This window comes from Acipenser ruthenus, chromosome 38 (assembly GCF_902713425.1).
Source record: "Acipenser ruthenus chromosome 38, fAciRut3.2 maternal haplotype, whole genome shotgun sequence".
Taxonomy (NCBI): Eukaryota; Metazoa; Chordata; class Actinopteri; order Acipenseriformes; family Acipenseridae; genus Acipenser; species Acipenser ruthenus.
The window spans coordinates 9,066,958-9,085,518 of NC_081226.1; the positions used below are offsets into that span (position 1 = coordinate 9,066,958).

An 18,561-nucleotide genomic window follows, 5' to 3' on the forward strand; every position below is an offset into this window, starting at 1 on the left:
AATTGCACAGAGAGCCAGTGCAGGGAGGCCAGCACAGGGGTGATGTGTTCTCTGTTCTTAGATCTACTCAGAACTCTAGCAGCAGCATTCTGAACGAGCTGCAAGCGAGACACAGCCAGAAAACAGAGCACTGCAATAATCAAGCCTGACAACACAAAGGCATGCACTCGTCTTTCAGCAGCAGATGCACAGACAATAGGTCTCAGTTTTGCAATAATTCTCAGATGATAAAAAGATAATTAGTAATGTTCCTAATATGAGTCTCACACAGACACTCAGCATATCTCCCCCTCCCCCCTCCCCCTCCCCCTCCACTCTCCCCCCCCTCCCCTCTCCCTCTCCCCCCTCCCCCTCCCTCTCCCTCTCCCTCTCCCTCTCCCTCTCCCCCTCCCCCCTCCCTCTCCCTCTCCCTCTCCCTCTCCCCTCCCTCCCTCCCCCTCCCCTCCCCTCCACTCTCCTCCCCTCCCCCTCCCCCTCACCTCTCCTCTCATGTGTTTGCTGCTCCTCCCTGACCTCTCTGAGCAGCATGTGGGCGCGCCCCTTGACTTCTGACCCCGGCAGCTTGGTTCTCAGCACCTCCACCAAGCGCTCGAGCAGGGAGGGGTCCCCCAGGGCACGGAAATCCTCGGGGTACCCCTCGAGCCAGGTCGAGAACACTGACGACACAGTGCTGAGAGGGGGGGGGGGGGGGGCAATATCAATCAAACAATGCAGAGAGACAGACACCCCCACACCCCCGGATCTGAAACGCTCAATACATAATCTGGTATTTTTTTCACGGTTATCACAGATTTCACAATTTCTGTGAAATGAACCCACTGCTGTGTAATATACAGCTCCCTGTGAAAATCCCCATTTCTGAAAGAATAGTGTAAATTTACATATTTTGTATCACTTAAATACAGCAAAGTGCCTGTTACCCTGCATTAGGAACCTGCTGTGTGTCTGAAGAGGGTGACTGTCTGTTCAGGGACAGTGAAAGGAGAGCAAGGAAGCAAGGAAGGGGTCCGGGGGTAAAACAGGGGGCAATAAAATAATACCCCCCCCCCCCCCCCCCCTCCCACCCCAGTGATTGTGCATTGAGGAATGTGTAACATTGTGTCCATGTTCGATGACTCACTTGTTGAATTCCAGTCTCTCTCGAGCGCTCCTCTCTGCACTACCAGCTGAGCCCACAGGGGGGAACTCTAACCTAGGAGAGGAGAAATACAGCAAGATCAGACACCCTGAATACAGAGACACACCCTGAATACAGAGACACACCCTGAACACAGAGACACACCCTGAACACAGAGACACACATAAACACAGAGACCCACCCTGAATACAGACACACACTGAACACAGAGACACACCCTGAATACAGACACACCCTGAATACAGAAACAGACATAAACACAGAGACACACCCTGAACACAGAGACACACCCTGAACACAGAGACACACCCTGAATACAGAGACACACCCTGAACACAGAGACACACATAAACACAGAGACACACCCTGAATACAGAGACACACCCTGAATACAGAGACACACCCTGAATACAGAGACATACTGAACACAGAGACATACAGAAACACACTGACACACACAAACAGACAAACAGAAATCATAGACACAGACACACACCGAACATAGATACACACATAAACACAGAGAGAGACACAGACACAGACACACACAGACACACACACTGGACACAGAGACACACGTAAACACAGAGACTCACATCAACACACACACACACACACACACACACACACACACACACACACACACACACACACACACACAGACAGAAACAAAACAATATTAAATGCAGGTGATGACAAGCAATCAATATTCTTCCCTCTCCTAGCAAAGCAACATTCACCCATAGTTTAATAGTTTATAATAGAAGTCCAGAGGGCAGATCATTTTTCTCGTGACGTATAGAATAAAATTAGATTAAAATGCAGATTTATCAAACATTCTTTACCAGACCTCTCTGTGCTTTACAATGCTTCCCTATGCTTTACCAGACCTCTGTGTGCTTTTCAATGCTTCCCTATGCTTTACTAGACCTCTCTGTGCTTTTCAATGCTTCCCTATGCTTTACCACACCTCTCTGAGCTTTACAATGCTTCCCTATGCTTTGCCAAACCTCTCTGTGCTTTACAATGCTCCCCTATGCTTTACCAGACCTCTCTGTGATTTACAATGCTTCCCTATGCTTTACAATACCTCTCTGTGCTTTACAATGCTTCCCTATGCTTTACCAGATCTCTCTGTGCTTTACAATGCTTCCCTATGCTTTACCATACCTCTGTGTGCTTTTCAATGCTTCCCTATGCTTTGCCATGTTTTCACTGTGTTTATTACACTCTTATTCTGTCTCTGTGTCTGCTTTACGTGTCCATCGTGTGTCTCGGGGACTGACCTGTCCAGCAGGATCCTCAGAGCCTGTTCCGGCGAGCTGAACGTCCTGTAGGTGGACAGGAAGACGGACACGTAGGACGAGTCCCCAAGACGGAAGCAGTCCAGCAGGTGAAGGACGAGTCTGTCCACTGTCCCCGCCTTGATGGAGCGCACCAGACATGTCTCGCTGTGTCCAACAAGGTCCTGAGAGAGGGGACAGAGACAGACAGAGGGACAAAAACAATCACTTAAAGGGACAAGGAACAGAGATAGAAAGGGACAAAAGAGAATCTGTTCATTTGTCCAGAACAGTCCCAAGCGAGGACAAAGAGACTGACAACACTGCCCCGAGAGGGTGGACAAGGGACCGACTGAGATAGAGACAGACAATACTGTCCTAAGCAGGGACAAAGAAACAGACAGGGACCAAATATGTCCAACACTACTGAGAGGGGGCAAACATACAGGAGGGACAGAGAGACAGTGAGGGACAAAGAGAGACAACGCGTCCTGAAAATGGTGCTTGAATTCCTGGCCACTTCTCTGTCTGGTCCTGCCAGCTCACTCACCCCGTGCCATGGCTGCCCCCTGGTGGCGCTGTGCTGGGACGGCTGCTGCCTGCGTGTGACGGTGTAGAGAGCGCCCTCCTCCTCACACTCCTCCAGGACGGGAGCGGGGGGCGGCTGGGGGGCAGAGGGAAGCAGGGATCATGTCAGCACAACAGATTCTACTCTCATTTTTTTTTTTTTTATTATTTTAAATATTTAACCTGAAAAAAATACACTGAGATGAGATCAGTCTTGTTTATCACCCGCACAAACCCATACAGACAGACAAACACACTCTCACACACACACTCACACACACACACACTCACAAGCGTTCAGGGAGGGTTCTGTTTATATAACATTATCAATTAAACAGCTGAGCTCGAGGAATTACTTTCTTTGGACCAATCTCCGTCATGTACACTGGATTTCAATGAATGAATGTGAAAAAAAAAAAAAATCTACTCTGGACCACTGAACATGAAAAAGTTAACACTTGTTGTATAAGATTGCCTCACACTGCTCTGTGACGGACACAGGGACAAACAGGCAGACAGACAGGCAGACAGGCAGGCAGGCAGACAGGTTCTTGTTCTGGTTCACCCCAGTTTGGACCTACCGTTTCCAGTGTGCAATACCATTTCGTCTTCATTAGTCCTGAGCCGAGTCCCAGTCCAACCTGCAGGACCCAACAGAACCCGGGTCAGAATCAGAGCCACACACACACACACACACAGCGACCCTGCCAATCAGAACCCGGGTCAGAATCAGAGCCACACACACACACACACACAGCGACCCTGCCAATCAGAACCCGGGTCAGAATCAGAGCTGCACACACACACACACACACACACACAGACCCTGCCAATCAGAACCCGGGTCAGAATCAGATCCACACACACACACACACAGCGACCCTGCCAATCAGAACCCGGGTCAGAATCAGAGCCACACACACACACAGCGACCCTGCCAATCAGAACCCGGGTCAGAATCAGAGCCGCACACACACACACACACACAGAGACCCTGCCAATCAGAACCCGGGTCAGAATCAGAGCCACACACACACACACACACACACAGCGACCCTGCCAATCAGAACCCAGGTCAGAATCAGAGCCACACACACACACACACACACACAGAGACCCTGCCAATCAGAACCCGGGTCAGAATCAGAGCCACACACACACACACAGCGACCCTGCCAATCAGAACACGGGTCAGAATCAGAGCCGCACACACACACACACAGCGAACCTGCCAATCAGAACCACTGATCAGAGCCACTGATCAAAATCTCTGCCATACTGAAATGGTTTTCAGATTTATATTTGAACAAATGTAAGTAAGTACCAGTTGAATGGAACCCACACAGAGACACAGCAGTGAGTGCTGCACTCTCTCCTCTCAGAGCTGTGATACTGCAGCTGCTGTCAGCCTGCATTTCACTGTGAGAGTCTGCTGGAATAATAATAACAGTGAGACACTGTAACAGCAATAATACACTATGATACCATGATAGCAATCCTACACTATAATAGCAATAATACACTGACGGCCAGCCTGCATGTCACTGTGAGAGCAGCGTGGTTTAGTAGGTCAGTCAGGACCAGCACAGTCTGTGTTGTAGATGAGGAGAGCCTGGGTTTCATTCATGCTCCTCTGTCTGTTTCTCTGAAAGCTTGTGGCTCTCGTAACTTGTGACCAGCTTGTTGGATTGATTTGAGAATTTCACTCAGAGCTGTGAGCTGCTTCTAATGGTACATGCAGCAATAATACAATAACTAATGTAAAGAACTCTGTGAAAAAAACACTACAAGTCTTCTAGAGGAAATGTTTGTCATTGAATTTACACTAGGGCGGCACAGTGGCACACAGTTCCAGGGTCCTGGGTTCGATTCGACCTCAGGGGTCTGTCTGTGTGGAGTTTGCATGTTCTCCCCGTGTTCGCGTGGGTTTTGTCTGGGTACTCGTTTCCTCCCACAGTCTAAAGACATGCTGGCTAGGTGGATTGGCCTCTCTTAGTTGCCCTGAGATGGACTGGCGTCCCGTCCAGGGTGTAGCCCCACCTTGCGCCCTGTGTCTGCTGGGTTAGGCTCTGGCTCACCGCGACCCTCTATAGGATTAAGCGGTTACAGATAATGGATGGATGGATGAATTTACACTGAAGACACTGAGAAAGACTTCTAATGGAAACGTTTGTCACTGAATTTACACTGAAGACACTGAGAAAGACTTCTAATGGAAATGTTTGTCACTGAATTTACACTGAAGACACTGAGAAAGACTTCTAATGGAAATGTTTGTCACTGAATTTACACTGAAGACACTGAGAAAGTGGGAGGAATAGGGGGAGGGGCAATGTAGACTGTTGGAACAAAGTTCCCCAAGACACACAAATATATTCTTTACCAGACCTCTCTGTGCTTTACAATGCTTCCCTATGCTTTACCAGACCTCTCTGTGCTTTACAATGCTTCCCTATGCTTTACCAGACCTCTCTGTGCTTTACAATGCTTCCCTATGCTTTACCAGACCTCTCTGTGCTTTACAATGCTTCCCTATGCTTTACCAGACCTCTATGTGCTTTACAATGCTTCCCTATGCTTTACCAGACCTCTCTGTGTTTTACAATGCTTCCCTATGCTTTACCAGACCTCTCTGTGCTTTACAATGCTTCCCTATGCTTTACCAGACCTCTCTGTGTTTTACAATGCTTCCCTATGCTTTACCAGACCTCTATGTGCTTTACAATGCTTCCATATGTTTTACCATACCTCTATGTGCTTTACAATGCTTCGCTATGCTTTACCAGACCTCTCTGTGTTTTACAATGCTTCCCTATGCTTTACCAGACCTCTCTGTGCTTTACAATGCTTTCCTATGCTTTACCAGACCTCTCTGTGTTTTACAATGCTTCCCTATGCTTTACCAGACCTCTATGTGCTTTACAATGCTTCCATATGTTTTACCATACCTCTATGTGCTTTACAATGCTTCCCTATGCTTTACCAGACCTCTCTGTGCTTTACAATGCTTCCCTATGCTTTACCAGACCTCCTCTGTGCTTTACAATGCTTCCCTGCATATACTTTGGTCTGGTAAAGCATAGGGAAGCATTGTAAAGCACAGAGAGGTCTGGTAAAGCATAGGGAAGCATTGTAAAGCACAGAGAGGTCTGGTAAAGCATAGGGAAGCATTGTAAAGCACAGAGAGGTCTGGTAAAGCATAGGGAAGCATTGTAAAGCACAGAGAGGTCTGGTAAAGCATAGGGAAGCATTGTAAAGCACAGAGAGGTCTGGTAAAGCATAGGGAAGCATTGTAAAGCACAGCGAGGTCTGGTAAAGCATATAAATAAACACAGCAAACCATGGTAAACTATAAGAAAATCCTGGTAAAAACTGCAAAAGTATCATGCGAAAATACCGTGGTAAATGTTTCTAAGGGTGGAGCTGTGATGAGACGAGAGCCTCATTTCTGGACTCATTGTACATCTTCAACATTCTCACAAACGCACACAGCAGGGCGGTGAGGCTCTTACATCTATAAAGACATGCTGGCGACAGCCTGTTACATATTCTGTTTAAAAAAACAAACAAGAAAATGACATTTGGCACTCCTTATCCTGTAAGATACTCCAGACTGCCATGAGCGCAATCTTGGTCTGAAAGGAAGAAACGTCCTTTACAATTTAGAGTGAACAGCAAACAGCTGAGACGGCTCACAAGCACCTCATTGCAGGTCTGTGTTTCTGTCTGGGTTGGGAACTCTACTGGGTGTGTTTCTGTTTCTGCTACCTGAAGAAAACAAGCTGGTGATGATCTGGAGTGAACAGCTTTAACAGTCTGGCTCTGTGTGTCCAGCTGAGCCTCTTACAGTGTAAGTGTGTTCTCATGAACACTCTGTGTGTGTGTGCGTGCATGTGCGTGTGTGTGTGTGTGTGTGTGTGCGTGTGTGCGTGCATGTGCGTGTGTGTGTGTGTGTGTGTGTGTGTGTGCGTGTGTGTGCGTGTACTACGATCCTTTAAGATACGACTTGATAAAGTTTTGAGATCAATCAGCTGCTCTGAACCCGATGAGCGCTGATGGGCTCGTCTCATTTGGAAATGTTCTGACGTAGAGTACAAACAAAAAACAAAACAATAATAGTTCTATTTGAAGCAGCTGTTTCTTTCAAACGGAATTTCTTCTTGGTGTGTGTTAGTTTACTACCTCATACACGTCAGTTCTTTTTATGTTCCAGAGCTTTCTTTACCAAATCGGACACCTTTCTTCATTGTGTTTCTTTACCCAATTGAATCAGAGGAAGCCAGTCTCCTGGGAAAAACTGAAGATCAGAGGCCTCAGGCTCTGACAGAGCGTGTAAACAAAGAGTGATGTCATCACCGCAGACACTGTGAACTGGCAGGTGTGTGTTTAAACATTCAGGTTCTGCAACTCTGAGGAGAGGCACTACAATGAGAGACACTGTGTGTGTGTCAGTGTGTGTGTGTGTTTGATTATGTGTGTGTGGGTATGGCAGTCTGTGGGTGTGTATCAGTGTGGGCAGGTATTACTATCAATCAAAATTTGAGCAAATGTCCCCACAAAGATAGTAACTCCTGAAAAAACGACGTCCCCACTCTCTAAAACACGTTTTTAAGAACTAAATATATCTTCCAAAAAAAATTAAAATAAGAGGTCTGGTAAAGCACAGGTCTCCATTGCAATGCACAGAGAGGTCTGGTAAAGCACAGGTCTTCATTGTAAAGCACAGAGAGGTCTGGTAAAGCACAGGTCTCCATTGCAATGCACAGAGAGGTCTGGTAAAGCACAGGTCTCCATTGCAATGCACAGAGAGGTCTGGTAAAGCACAGGTCTTCATTGCAATGCACAGAGAGGTCTGGTAAAGCACAGGTCTCCATTGCAATGCACAGAGAGGTATGGTAAAGCACAGGTCTCCATTGCAATGCACAGAGAGGTCTGGTAAAGCACAGGTCTCCATTGCAATGCACAGAGAGGTCTGGTAAAGCACAGGTCTCCATTGCAATGCATAGAGAGGTCTGGTAAAGCACAGGTCTCCATTGCAATGCACAGAGAGGTCTGGTAAAGCACAGGTCCCCATTGCAATGCACAGAGAGGTCTGGTAAAGCACAGGTCTCCATTGCAATGCACAGAGAGGTCTGGTAAAGCACAGGTCTCCATTGCAATGCACAGAGAGGTCTGGTAAAGCACAGGTCTCCATTGCAATGCACAGAGAGGTATGGTAAAGCACAGGTCTCCATTGCAATGCACAGAGAGGTCTGGTAAAGCACAGGTCTCCATTGCAATGCACAGAAAGGTCTGGTAAAGCACAGGTCTCCATTGCAATGCACAGAGAGGTCTGGTAAAGCACAGGTCCCCATTGCAATGCAAAGAGAGGTCTGGTAAAGCACAGGTCCCCATTGCAATGCACAGAGAGGTCTGGTAAAGCACAGGTCTCCATTGCAATGCACAGACAGGTCTGGTAAAGCACATTAAAAAAGAAACCATGGTAAACTAACCCTTCTAAAAATCTCCTACAGTAAAAGGACAGCAAGGTGTAATAAGTGTGGAGTAGTGGTTAGGGTTCTGGACTCTTGACCGGAGGGTCGTGGGTTCAATCCCTTGTGGGGTAATGATCTGATATGACATGGAGTTCAGTTTCATTGTAATGATCTGGTATAACACTGAGTTCAGTTTCATTGTAATGATCTGATATGACATGGAGTTCAGTTTCATTGTAATGATCTGATATGACACCGAGTTCAGTTTCATTGCAATGATCTGATATGACATGGAGTTCAAGAAAGTTCTCAGGAAATCAGTGACTCTTGTAGGTCAACTCAGCAGTGTCTCCAGCGCCACTGAAATGATGTGAGTGCACAGCTCTGCAGACTGAGACCACAAACACAACAGCAGCTCTGCACAGACTGAGACCACAAGCACAACAGCAGCTCTGCACAGACTGATACCACAAGCACAACAGCAGCTCTGCACAGACTGAGACCACAAACACAACAGCAGCTCTGCACAGACTGAGACCACAAGCACAACAGCAGCTCTGCACAGGATAGACCACAAACACAACAGCAGCTCTGCACAGACTGATACCACAAGCACAACAGCAGCTCTGCACAGGATAGACCACAAACACAACAGCAGCTCTGCACAGACTGATACCACAAGCACAACAGCAGCTCTGCACAGGATAGACCACAAACACAACAGCAGCTCTGCACAGGATAGACCACAAGCACAACAGCAGCTCTGCACAGGATAGACCACAAGCACAACAGCAGCTCTGCACAGGATAGACCACAAACACAACAGCAGCTCTGCACAGGATAGACCACAAACACAACAGCAGCTCTGCACAGACTGATACCACAAGCACAACAGCAGCTCTGCACAGGATAGACCACAAACACAACAGCAGCTCTGCACAGGATAGACCACAAGCACAACAGCAGCTCTGCACAGGATAGACCACAAGCACAACAGCAGCTCTGCACAGACTGAGACCACAAACACAACAGCAGCTCTGCACAGACTGAGACCACAAACACAACAGCAGCTCTGCACAGACTGAGACCACAAACACAACAGCAGCTCTGCACAGGATAGACCACAAGCACAACAGCAGCTCTGCACAGGATAGACCACAAACACAACAGCAGCTCTGCACAGGATAGACCACAAACACAACAGCAGCTCTGCACAGACTGATACCACAAGCACAACAGCAGCTCTGCACAGGATAGACCACAAACACAACAGCAGCTCTGCACAGGATAGACCACAAGCACAACAGCAGCTCTGCACAGGATAGACCACAAGCACAACAGCAGCTCTGCACAGGATAGACCACAAACACAACAGCAGCTCTGCACAGGATAGACCACAAACACAACAGCAGCTCTGCACAGACTGATACCACAAGCACAACAGCAGCTCTGCACAGGATAGACCACAAACACAACAGCAGCTCTGCACAGGATAGACCACAAACACAACAGCAGCTCTGCACAGACTGAGACCACAAACACAACAGCAGCTCTGCACAGACTGAGACCACAAACACAACAGCAGCTCTGCACAGACTGAGACCACAAACACAACAGCAGCTCTGCACAGGATAGACCACAAGCACAACAGCAGCTCTGCACAGGATAGACCACAAGCACAACAGCAGCTCTGCACAGACTGAGACCACAAACACAACAGCAGCTCTGCACAGGATAGACCACAAGCACAACAGCAGCTCTGCACAGGATAGACCACAAACACAACAGCAGCTCTGCACAGGATAGACCACAAGCACAACAGCAGCTCTGCACAGGATAGACCACAAACACAACAGCAGCTCTGCACAGGATAGACCACAAACACAACAGCAGCTCTGCACAGACTGATACCACAAACACAACAGCAGCTCTGCACAGGATAGACCACAAGCACAACAGCAGCTCTGCACAGGATAGACCACAAGCACAACAGCAGCTCTGCACAGGATAGACCACAAACACAACAGCAGCTCTGCACAGGATAGACCACAAACACAACAGCAGCTCTGCACAGACTGATACCACAAGCACAACAGCAGCTCTGCACAGGATAGACCACAAACACAACAGCAGCTCTGCACAGGATAGACCACAAACACAACAGCAGCTCTGCACAGACTGAGACCACAAACACAACAGCAGCTCTGCACAGACTGAGACCACAAACACAACAGCAGCTCTGCACAGACTGAGACCACAAACACAACAGCAGCTCTGCACAGGATAGACCACAAGCACAACAGCAGCTCTGCACAGGATAGACCACAAGCACAACAGCAGCTCTGCACAGACTGAGACCACAAACACAACAGCAGCTCTGCACAGGATAGACCACAAACACAACAGCAGCTCTGCACAGGATAGACCACAAGCACAACAGCAGCTCTGCACAGGATAGACCACAAACACAACAGCAGCTCTGCACAGGATAGACCACAAACACAACAGCAGCTCTGCACAGACTGATACCACAAGCACAACAGCAGCTCTGCACAGGATAGACCACAAACACAACAGCAGCTCTGCACAGGATAGACCACAAGCACAACAGCAGCTCTGCACAGGATAGACCACAAACACAACAGCAGCTCTGCACAGGATAGACCACAAACACAACAGCAGCTCTGCACAGACTGATACCACAAGCACAACAGCAGCTCTGCACAGGATAGACCACAAACACAACAGCAGCTCTGCACAGGATAGACCACAAACACAACAGCAGCTCTGCACAGACTGAGACCACAAACACAACAGCAGCTCTGCACAGACTGAGACCACAAACACAACAGCAGCTCTGCACAGACTGAGACCACAAACACAACAGCAGCTCTGCACAGGATAGACCACAAGCACAACAGCAGCTCTGCACAGGATAGACCACAAGCACAACAGCAGCTCTGCACAGACTGAGACCACAAACACAACAGCAGCTCTGCACAGGATAGACCACAAGCACAACAGCAGCTCTGCACAGGATAGACCACAAACACAACAGCAGCTCTGCACAGGATAGACCACAAACACAACAGCAGCTCTGCACAGACTGATACCACAAGCACAACAGCAGCTCTGCACAGGATAGACCACAAACACAACAGCAGCTCTGCACAGGATAGACCACAAACACAACAGCAGCTCTGCACAGACTGAGACCACAAACACAACAGCAGCTCTGCACAGACTGAGACCACAAACACAACAGCAGCTCTGCACAGACTGAGACCACAAACACAACAGCAGCTCTGCACAGGATAGACCACAAGCACAACAGCAGCTCTGCACAGGATAGACCACAAGCACAACAGCAGCTCTGCACAGACTGAGACCACAAACACAACAGCAGCTCTGCACAGGATAGACCACAAGCACAACAGCAGCTCTGCACAGGATAGACCACAAACACAACAGCAGCTCTGCACAGGATAGACCACAAGCACAACAGCAGCTCTGCACAGGATAGACCACAAACACAACAGCAGCTCTGCACAGGATAGACCACAAACACAACAGCAGCTCTGCACAGACTGATACCACAAGCACAACAGCAGCTCTGCACAGGATAGACCACAAACACAACAGCAGCTCTGCACAGGATAGACCACAAGCACAACAGCAGCTCTGCACAGGATAGACCACAAGCACAACAGCAGCTCTGCACAGGATAGACCACAAACACAACAGCAGCTCTGCACAGGATAGACCACAAACACAACAGCAGCTCTGCACAGACTGATACCACAAGCACAACAGCAGCTCTGCACAGGATAGACCACAAACACAACAGCAGCTCTGCACAGGATAGACCACAAGCACAACAGCAGCTCTGCACAGGATAGACCACAAGCACAACAGCAGCTCTGCACAGGATAGACCACAAACACAACAGCAGCTCTGCACAGGATAGACCACAAACACAACAGCAGCTCTGCACAGACTGATACCACAAGCACAACAGCAGCTCTGCACAGGATAGACCACAAACACAACAGCAGCTCTGCACAGGATAGACCACAAACACAACAGCAGCTCTGCACAGACTGAGACCACAAACACAACAGCAGCTCTGCACAGACTGAGACCACAAACACAACAGCAGCTCTGCACAGACTGAGACCACAAACACAACAGCAGCTCTGCACAGGATAGACCACAAGCACAACAGCAGCTCTGCACAGGATAGACCACAAGCACAACAGCAGCTCTGCACAGACTGAGACCACAAACACAACAGCAGCTCTGCACAGGATAGACCACAAGCACAACAGCAGCTCTGCACAGGATAGACCACAAACACAACAGCAGCTCTGCACAGGATAGACCACAAACACAACAGCAGCTCTGCACAGACTGATACCACAAGCACAACAGCAGCTCTGCACAGGATAGACCACAAACACAACAGCAGCTCTGCACAGGATAGACCACAAACACAACAGCAGCTCTGCACAGACTGAGACCACAAACACAACAGCAGCTCTGCACAGACTGAGACCACAAACACAACAGCAGCTCTGCACAGACTGAGACCACAAACACAACAGCAGCTCTGCACAGGATAGACCACAAGCACAACAGCAGCTCTGCACAGGATAGACCACAAGCACAACAGCAGCTCTGCACAGACTGAGACCACAAACACAACAGCAGCTCTGCACAGGATAGACCACAAGCACAACAGCAGCTCTGCACAGACTGATACCACAAGCACAACAGCAGCTTACATTCAGTAAGACCACTTCCATTGAAATGAAATCACCACTGTGTTCATTTCTGATACAGTGAGACCGCTTCCATTGAAATGAAATCACCACTGTGTTCATTTCTGATACAGTGAGACCGCTTCCATTGAAATGAAATCACCACTGTGTTCATTTCTGATACAGTGAGACCACTTCCATTGAAATGAAATCACCACTGTGTTCAAGTTTTTTTCTAACTTTACTTTGAAAAGAAATTATCATTTTAATGAAGTCATGGAAACAGAATTGATTGAGTTTCTTTTAGTATTCCATAGTGATTGATAGATGACATGGTGGCTGTATCAGTCCAGAGATGATAGATAAAGAGAAGGAGATGGAAACCTTTTATTGGACTAATTAAACAATAACTAATCACAAGCTTTCAAGGTGAACGTAATAAAGAGAGCCACCTCAGAATGTAAACATCAATCTCTCTTTCCAACTTTCACCTGAAGAGACCTTCGAGGTCTTGAAATCTTATAATTAATTATTAAGTTAGTCCAATACATGGTATCAATCTCCTTCTCTTTGTCTTTTACTGTATTACACTTTGCTGTGCTGTATTACACTTTCCTGTGCTGTATTACACTTTCTTGTGCTGTATTACACTTTCCTGTGCTGTATTACACTTTCCTGTGCTGAAGTACACTTTCCTGTGCTGTATTACACTTTGCTGTGCTGTATTACACTTTGTTGTGCTGTATCACACCTTGCTGTGCTGTATCACACTTTGCTGTGCTGTATTACACTTTCCTGTGCTGTATCACACTTTGCTGTGCTGTATTACACCTTCCTGTGCTGTATTACACTTTGTTGTGCTGTATTACACTTTGCTGTGCTGTATTACACTTTCCTGTGCTGTATTACACTTTCCTGTGCTGTATTACACTTTGCTGTGCTGTATTACACTTCCCTGTGCTGTATTACACTTTCCTGTGCTGTATTACACTTTCCTGTGCTGTATTACACTTTGCTGTGCTGTATTACACTTCCCTGTGCTGTATTACACTTTGTTGTGCTGTATTACACTTTGCTGTGCTGTATTACACTTCCCTGTGCTGTATTACACTTTACTGTGCTGTATTACACTTTGCTGTGCTGTATTACACTTTCCTGTGCTGTATTACACTTCCCTGTGCTGTATTACACTTTGCTGTGCTGTATTACACTTTCCTGTGCTGTATTACACTTTCCTGTGCTGTATTACACTTTGCTGTGCTTTTATTATGGGACACTTTTGTAAAGGTATCAAATATACTCTCATTTTTAGGTTTCAATAAATAATCCATGAATAAGAATCCATATTTTTATATAATTTTAGCTTTTAAAATAAAAATTAAAATATAATCTTATGGATTGTTTGAAAACAGAAATGCACGTGCTTTTTCTTAAATTTTGTATCATTATGTATGATGGATATTCCAATATCTCAGTGATATAGATTGAGGCAGGATAGCCTCCCAGTCCTGATCTCCCTGCAGAGCTCAGCACCTCTGCTCCTGTATAAACCTTGCTGTGTGAATCTGCACTGTGCAGCTCTGTATAAACCCTGCTGTGTGAATCTGCACTGTGCAGCTCTGTATAAACCCTGCTGTGTGAATCTGCACTGTGCAGCTCTGTATAAACCCTCCTGTGTGAATCTGCACTGTGCAGCTCTGTATAAACCCTGCTGTGTGAATCTGCACTGTGCAGCTCTGTATAAACCCTGCTGTGTGAATCTGCACTGTGCAGCTCTGTATAAACCCTGCTGTGTGAATCTGCACTGTGCAGCTCTGTATAAACCCTGCTGTGTGAATCTGCACTGTGCAGCTCTGTATAAACCCTCCTGTGTGAATCTGCACTGTGCAGCTCTGTATAAACCCTGCTGTGTGAATCTGCACTGTGCAGCTCTGTATAAACCCTGCTGTGTGAATCTGCACTGTGCAGCTCTGTATAAACCCTGCTGTGTGAATCTGCACTGTGCAGCTCTGTATAAACCCTGCTGTGTGAATCTGCACTGTGCAGCTCTGTATAAACCCTCCTGTGTGAATCTGCACTGTGCAGCTCTGTATAAACCCTGCTGTGTGAATCTGCACTGTGCAGCTCTGTATAAACCCTCCTGTGTGAATCTGCACTGTGCAGCTCTGTATAAACCCTGCTGTGTGAATCTGCACTGTGCAGCTCTGTATAAACCGTGCTGTGTGAATCTGCACTGTGCAGCTCTGTATAAACCCTGCTGTGTGAATCTGCACTGTGCAGCTCTGTATAAACCCTGCTGTGTGAATCTGCACTGTGCAGCTCTGTATAAACCCTGCTGTGTGAATCTGCACTGTGCAGCTCTGTATAAACCCTGCTGTGTGAATCTGCACTGTGCAGCTCTGTATAAACCCTGCTGTGTGAATCTGCACTGTGCAGCTCTGTATAAACCCTGCTGTGTGAATATGCACTGTGCAGCTCTGTATAAACCCTGCTGTGTGAATCTGCACTGTGCAGCTCTGTATAAACCCTGCTGTGTGAATATGCACTGTGCAGCTCTGTATAAACCCTGCTGTGTGAATCTGCACTGTGCAGCTCTGTATAAACCCTGCTGTGTGAATATGCACTGTGCAGCTCTGTATAAACCCTGCTGTGTGAATCTGCACTGTGCTCAGTAGCTGTGTATAAACCCTCCTGTGTGAATCTGCACTGACCTGCACGGAATCCCCTTGGGGGGGGAGGGGGAAGGTGCTCCGAGACCCAGGAAGTGCGAGACAGACAATCCCGGAATCTTTCCTTCCAGCCACGAGCTGGATGCAGGAATACTGGGACCTGGACCCTGCGCTCTGCACAGGGAGGCTGCTGCCAGTAATCTCTCCACTTCTCTCTCCCTTTTTCTTGTTTTCTTCCTCTCTTTCTCAGTGCATACCTGTAGAGTCTGTGCTGCCCGATTCCTTTGTTTCCAAACACTCCCTCTCTCCTTCTCTCTCTCCACTCCTCCCTCTCTTTCTCTCTCTCTCGACTCCTCCCTCTCTCTACCTGTCTTCACTCCTCCCTCCCACCTGTATCTTGACCCCTCCCTTTTCTCTCTCTCTGCTCCTCTCTCTCTTTTCTTTCTCTCTCTACTCCTCCCTCTCTTTTTTCTTTCTCTTTCAAAACAATTCAGTTTTAATTCAAATAGCGTTTATTGGCAATGCAAAAAATACAAGTATTGTCAAAATTATGGTTACTCCCTCTCCCTCTCCCTCTCCCTCTCCCTCTCCCTCTCTCTCTTCTGTCTATTCAATGGTAAAATCACACAGACTCTGCTCTGCAGTCATGCTCAATATTGCAATGTAGTTCTTCTGGGTGTAATTTAGATTTCTTCTAGTTTAGCCATCTGTGCACTCTGATTTCTATCTATCTATCTATCTATCTCTCTTTCTCTCTTCCGTATTCTCGCACACACTTTCTCTCTTTTTTCCTGTCAGTGTGTCACGGGTTGTGTGAGTGAGGGGGGGGGGGAGGTTGTGAAAAGAGGAACCTCGATCACAATAAACTCACTTCAGCAGGAAATTAAACCCTGGCTGTGTCTCACTGGCTACTCTAATCACACTGCACCTCCCCCCTCTCCTACAGGGGGCAGCGTGGAGTGGTGTGGAGCAGCTTGACCCCTGACCTCTATCTCTCAGATCTCCCTGACAATATTACAGAGCGTGTAAACAAAGAGTGATGTCATCACCGCAGACACTGTGAGCTGGCAGGTGTGTGTTTAAACATTCAGGTTCTGCAACTCTGAGAAGAGGCACTACAATGAGAGAGAGAGAGCATGTGTGTGTGTGTGTGTGAGTGTGTGAGTGTGTGTGTGTGTGTGTCAGTGTGTGTGTGTGTGTGTGAGTGTGTGTGTGTCAGTGTGTGTGTGTGTGTGTCAGTGTGTGTGTGTGTGTGTGAGTGTGTGTGTGTCAGTGTGTGTGTGTGTGTGTGTGTGTGTTTAAACATTCAGGTTCTGCAACTCTGAGGAGAGGCACTACAATGAGAGAGAGAGTGTGTGTGTGTCAGTGTGTGTGTGTCAGTGTGTGTGTGTGTGTGTGAGTGTGTGTGTGTCAGTGTATGAGTGTGTGTGTGTCAGTGTGTGTGTCAGTGTATCAGTGTGTGTGTGTGTGTGTGTGTCAGTGTGAGTGTGTGTGTGTCAGTGTGTGTGTCAGTGTGTGTGTGTGTGTGTGTGTGTGAGTGTGAGTGTGTGTGTGTCAGTGTGTGTGTCAGTGTGTGTGTGTGTGTGTGTCTGTGTGAGTGTGTGTGTGTCAGTGTGTGTGAGTGTGTGTGTGTGTCTGTGTGAGTGTGTGTGTGTGTGTGTGTGTCAGTGTGTGTGTCTGTGTGTCAGTGTGTGTGAGTGTGTGTGTGTCTGTGTGAGTGTGTGTGTGTGTGTGTGTGTCAGTGTGTGTGTCTGTGTGTGTGTGTGTGTGTGTGTGTGTGTGTGAGTGTGTGTGTGTCAGTGTGTGTGTCAGTGTGTGTGTGTGTGTGTGTCTGTGTGAGTGTGTGTGTGTCAGTGTGTGTGAGTGTGTGTGTGTGTCTGTGTGAGTGTGTGTGTGTGTGTGTGTGTGTGTGTCAGTGTGTGTGTCTGTGTGTCTGTGTGTGTGTGTGTGTGTGTGTGTGTGTGTGTGTGTCTGTGTGTGTCTGTGTGTCAGTGTGTGTTTCATGGTTACCACGTATTACCCAGCCACTGACAAACCTATTGAAGAACAACATTTGGCACTGAGTTAGTCAGCTAGTTGTTAAAATCCATTCTTTCTTATTAGCACTGGCAATATTATCACTGCCCTGCCACCATTTAACAGATCAAACCAAGGCTCTACAATCATATCAGAAGGGCAGTGAAGCTAACTGTATCACAACTGGGCAAGCGGCTCTCTGAAGTGTGACAATCTGTTCACACCAAACAACTGAAGAGCCCCCACCCCACACACGTGCTAGTGCCTCCCCACAGCGTCTCCCTCCCTGACTCACACTCACACTGACACACTGACACACACACACTGACACACACACACTGATACACTGACACACACACACACACTGATACACACACACCGACACACACACACTGACACACACACTCTGACACACACACACACTGACACACACTCACACACTGACACGCTGACACACACACACACACACTCACACACTGACACTCACACACTGACACACACACACACACACACTCACACACACACACACTGACACACTCACACTCTGACACACACACACACTGACACACACACACACACTAACACTCACACACACACACACACACAGACACTCACACACACACACACACACACAGCTAGAAATGAATTTGCAAA

The 18,561-nt window shown here is 47.5% G+C and overlaps 1 protein-coding gene across 1 annotated transcript in view; it reads right to left on the reverse strand.

The window, feature by feature from the left end:
• Positions 1–18,561, reverse strand: part of LOC117434178 (ral guanine nucleotide dissociation stimulator-like 2) — a gene marked incomplete in the record, with an annotated part of 45,580 nt that overhangs the window by 20,430 nt on the left and 6,589 nt on the right. The window contains 5 exon segments of the mRNA XM_059008946.1: positions 480–670; positions 1,121–1,192; positions 2,425–2,606; positions 2,972–3,085; positions 3,570–3,629. Of these exon segments, the coding sequence (XP_058864929.1) occupies positions 480–670; positions 1,121–1,192; positions 2,425–2,606; positions 2,972–3,085; positions 3,570–3,629 (619 nt within the window).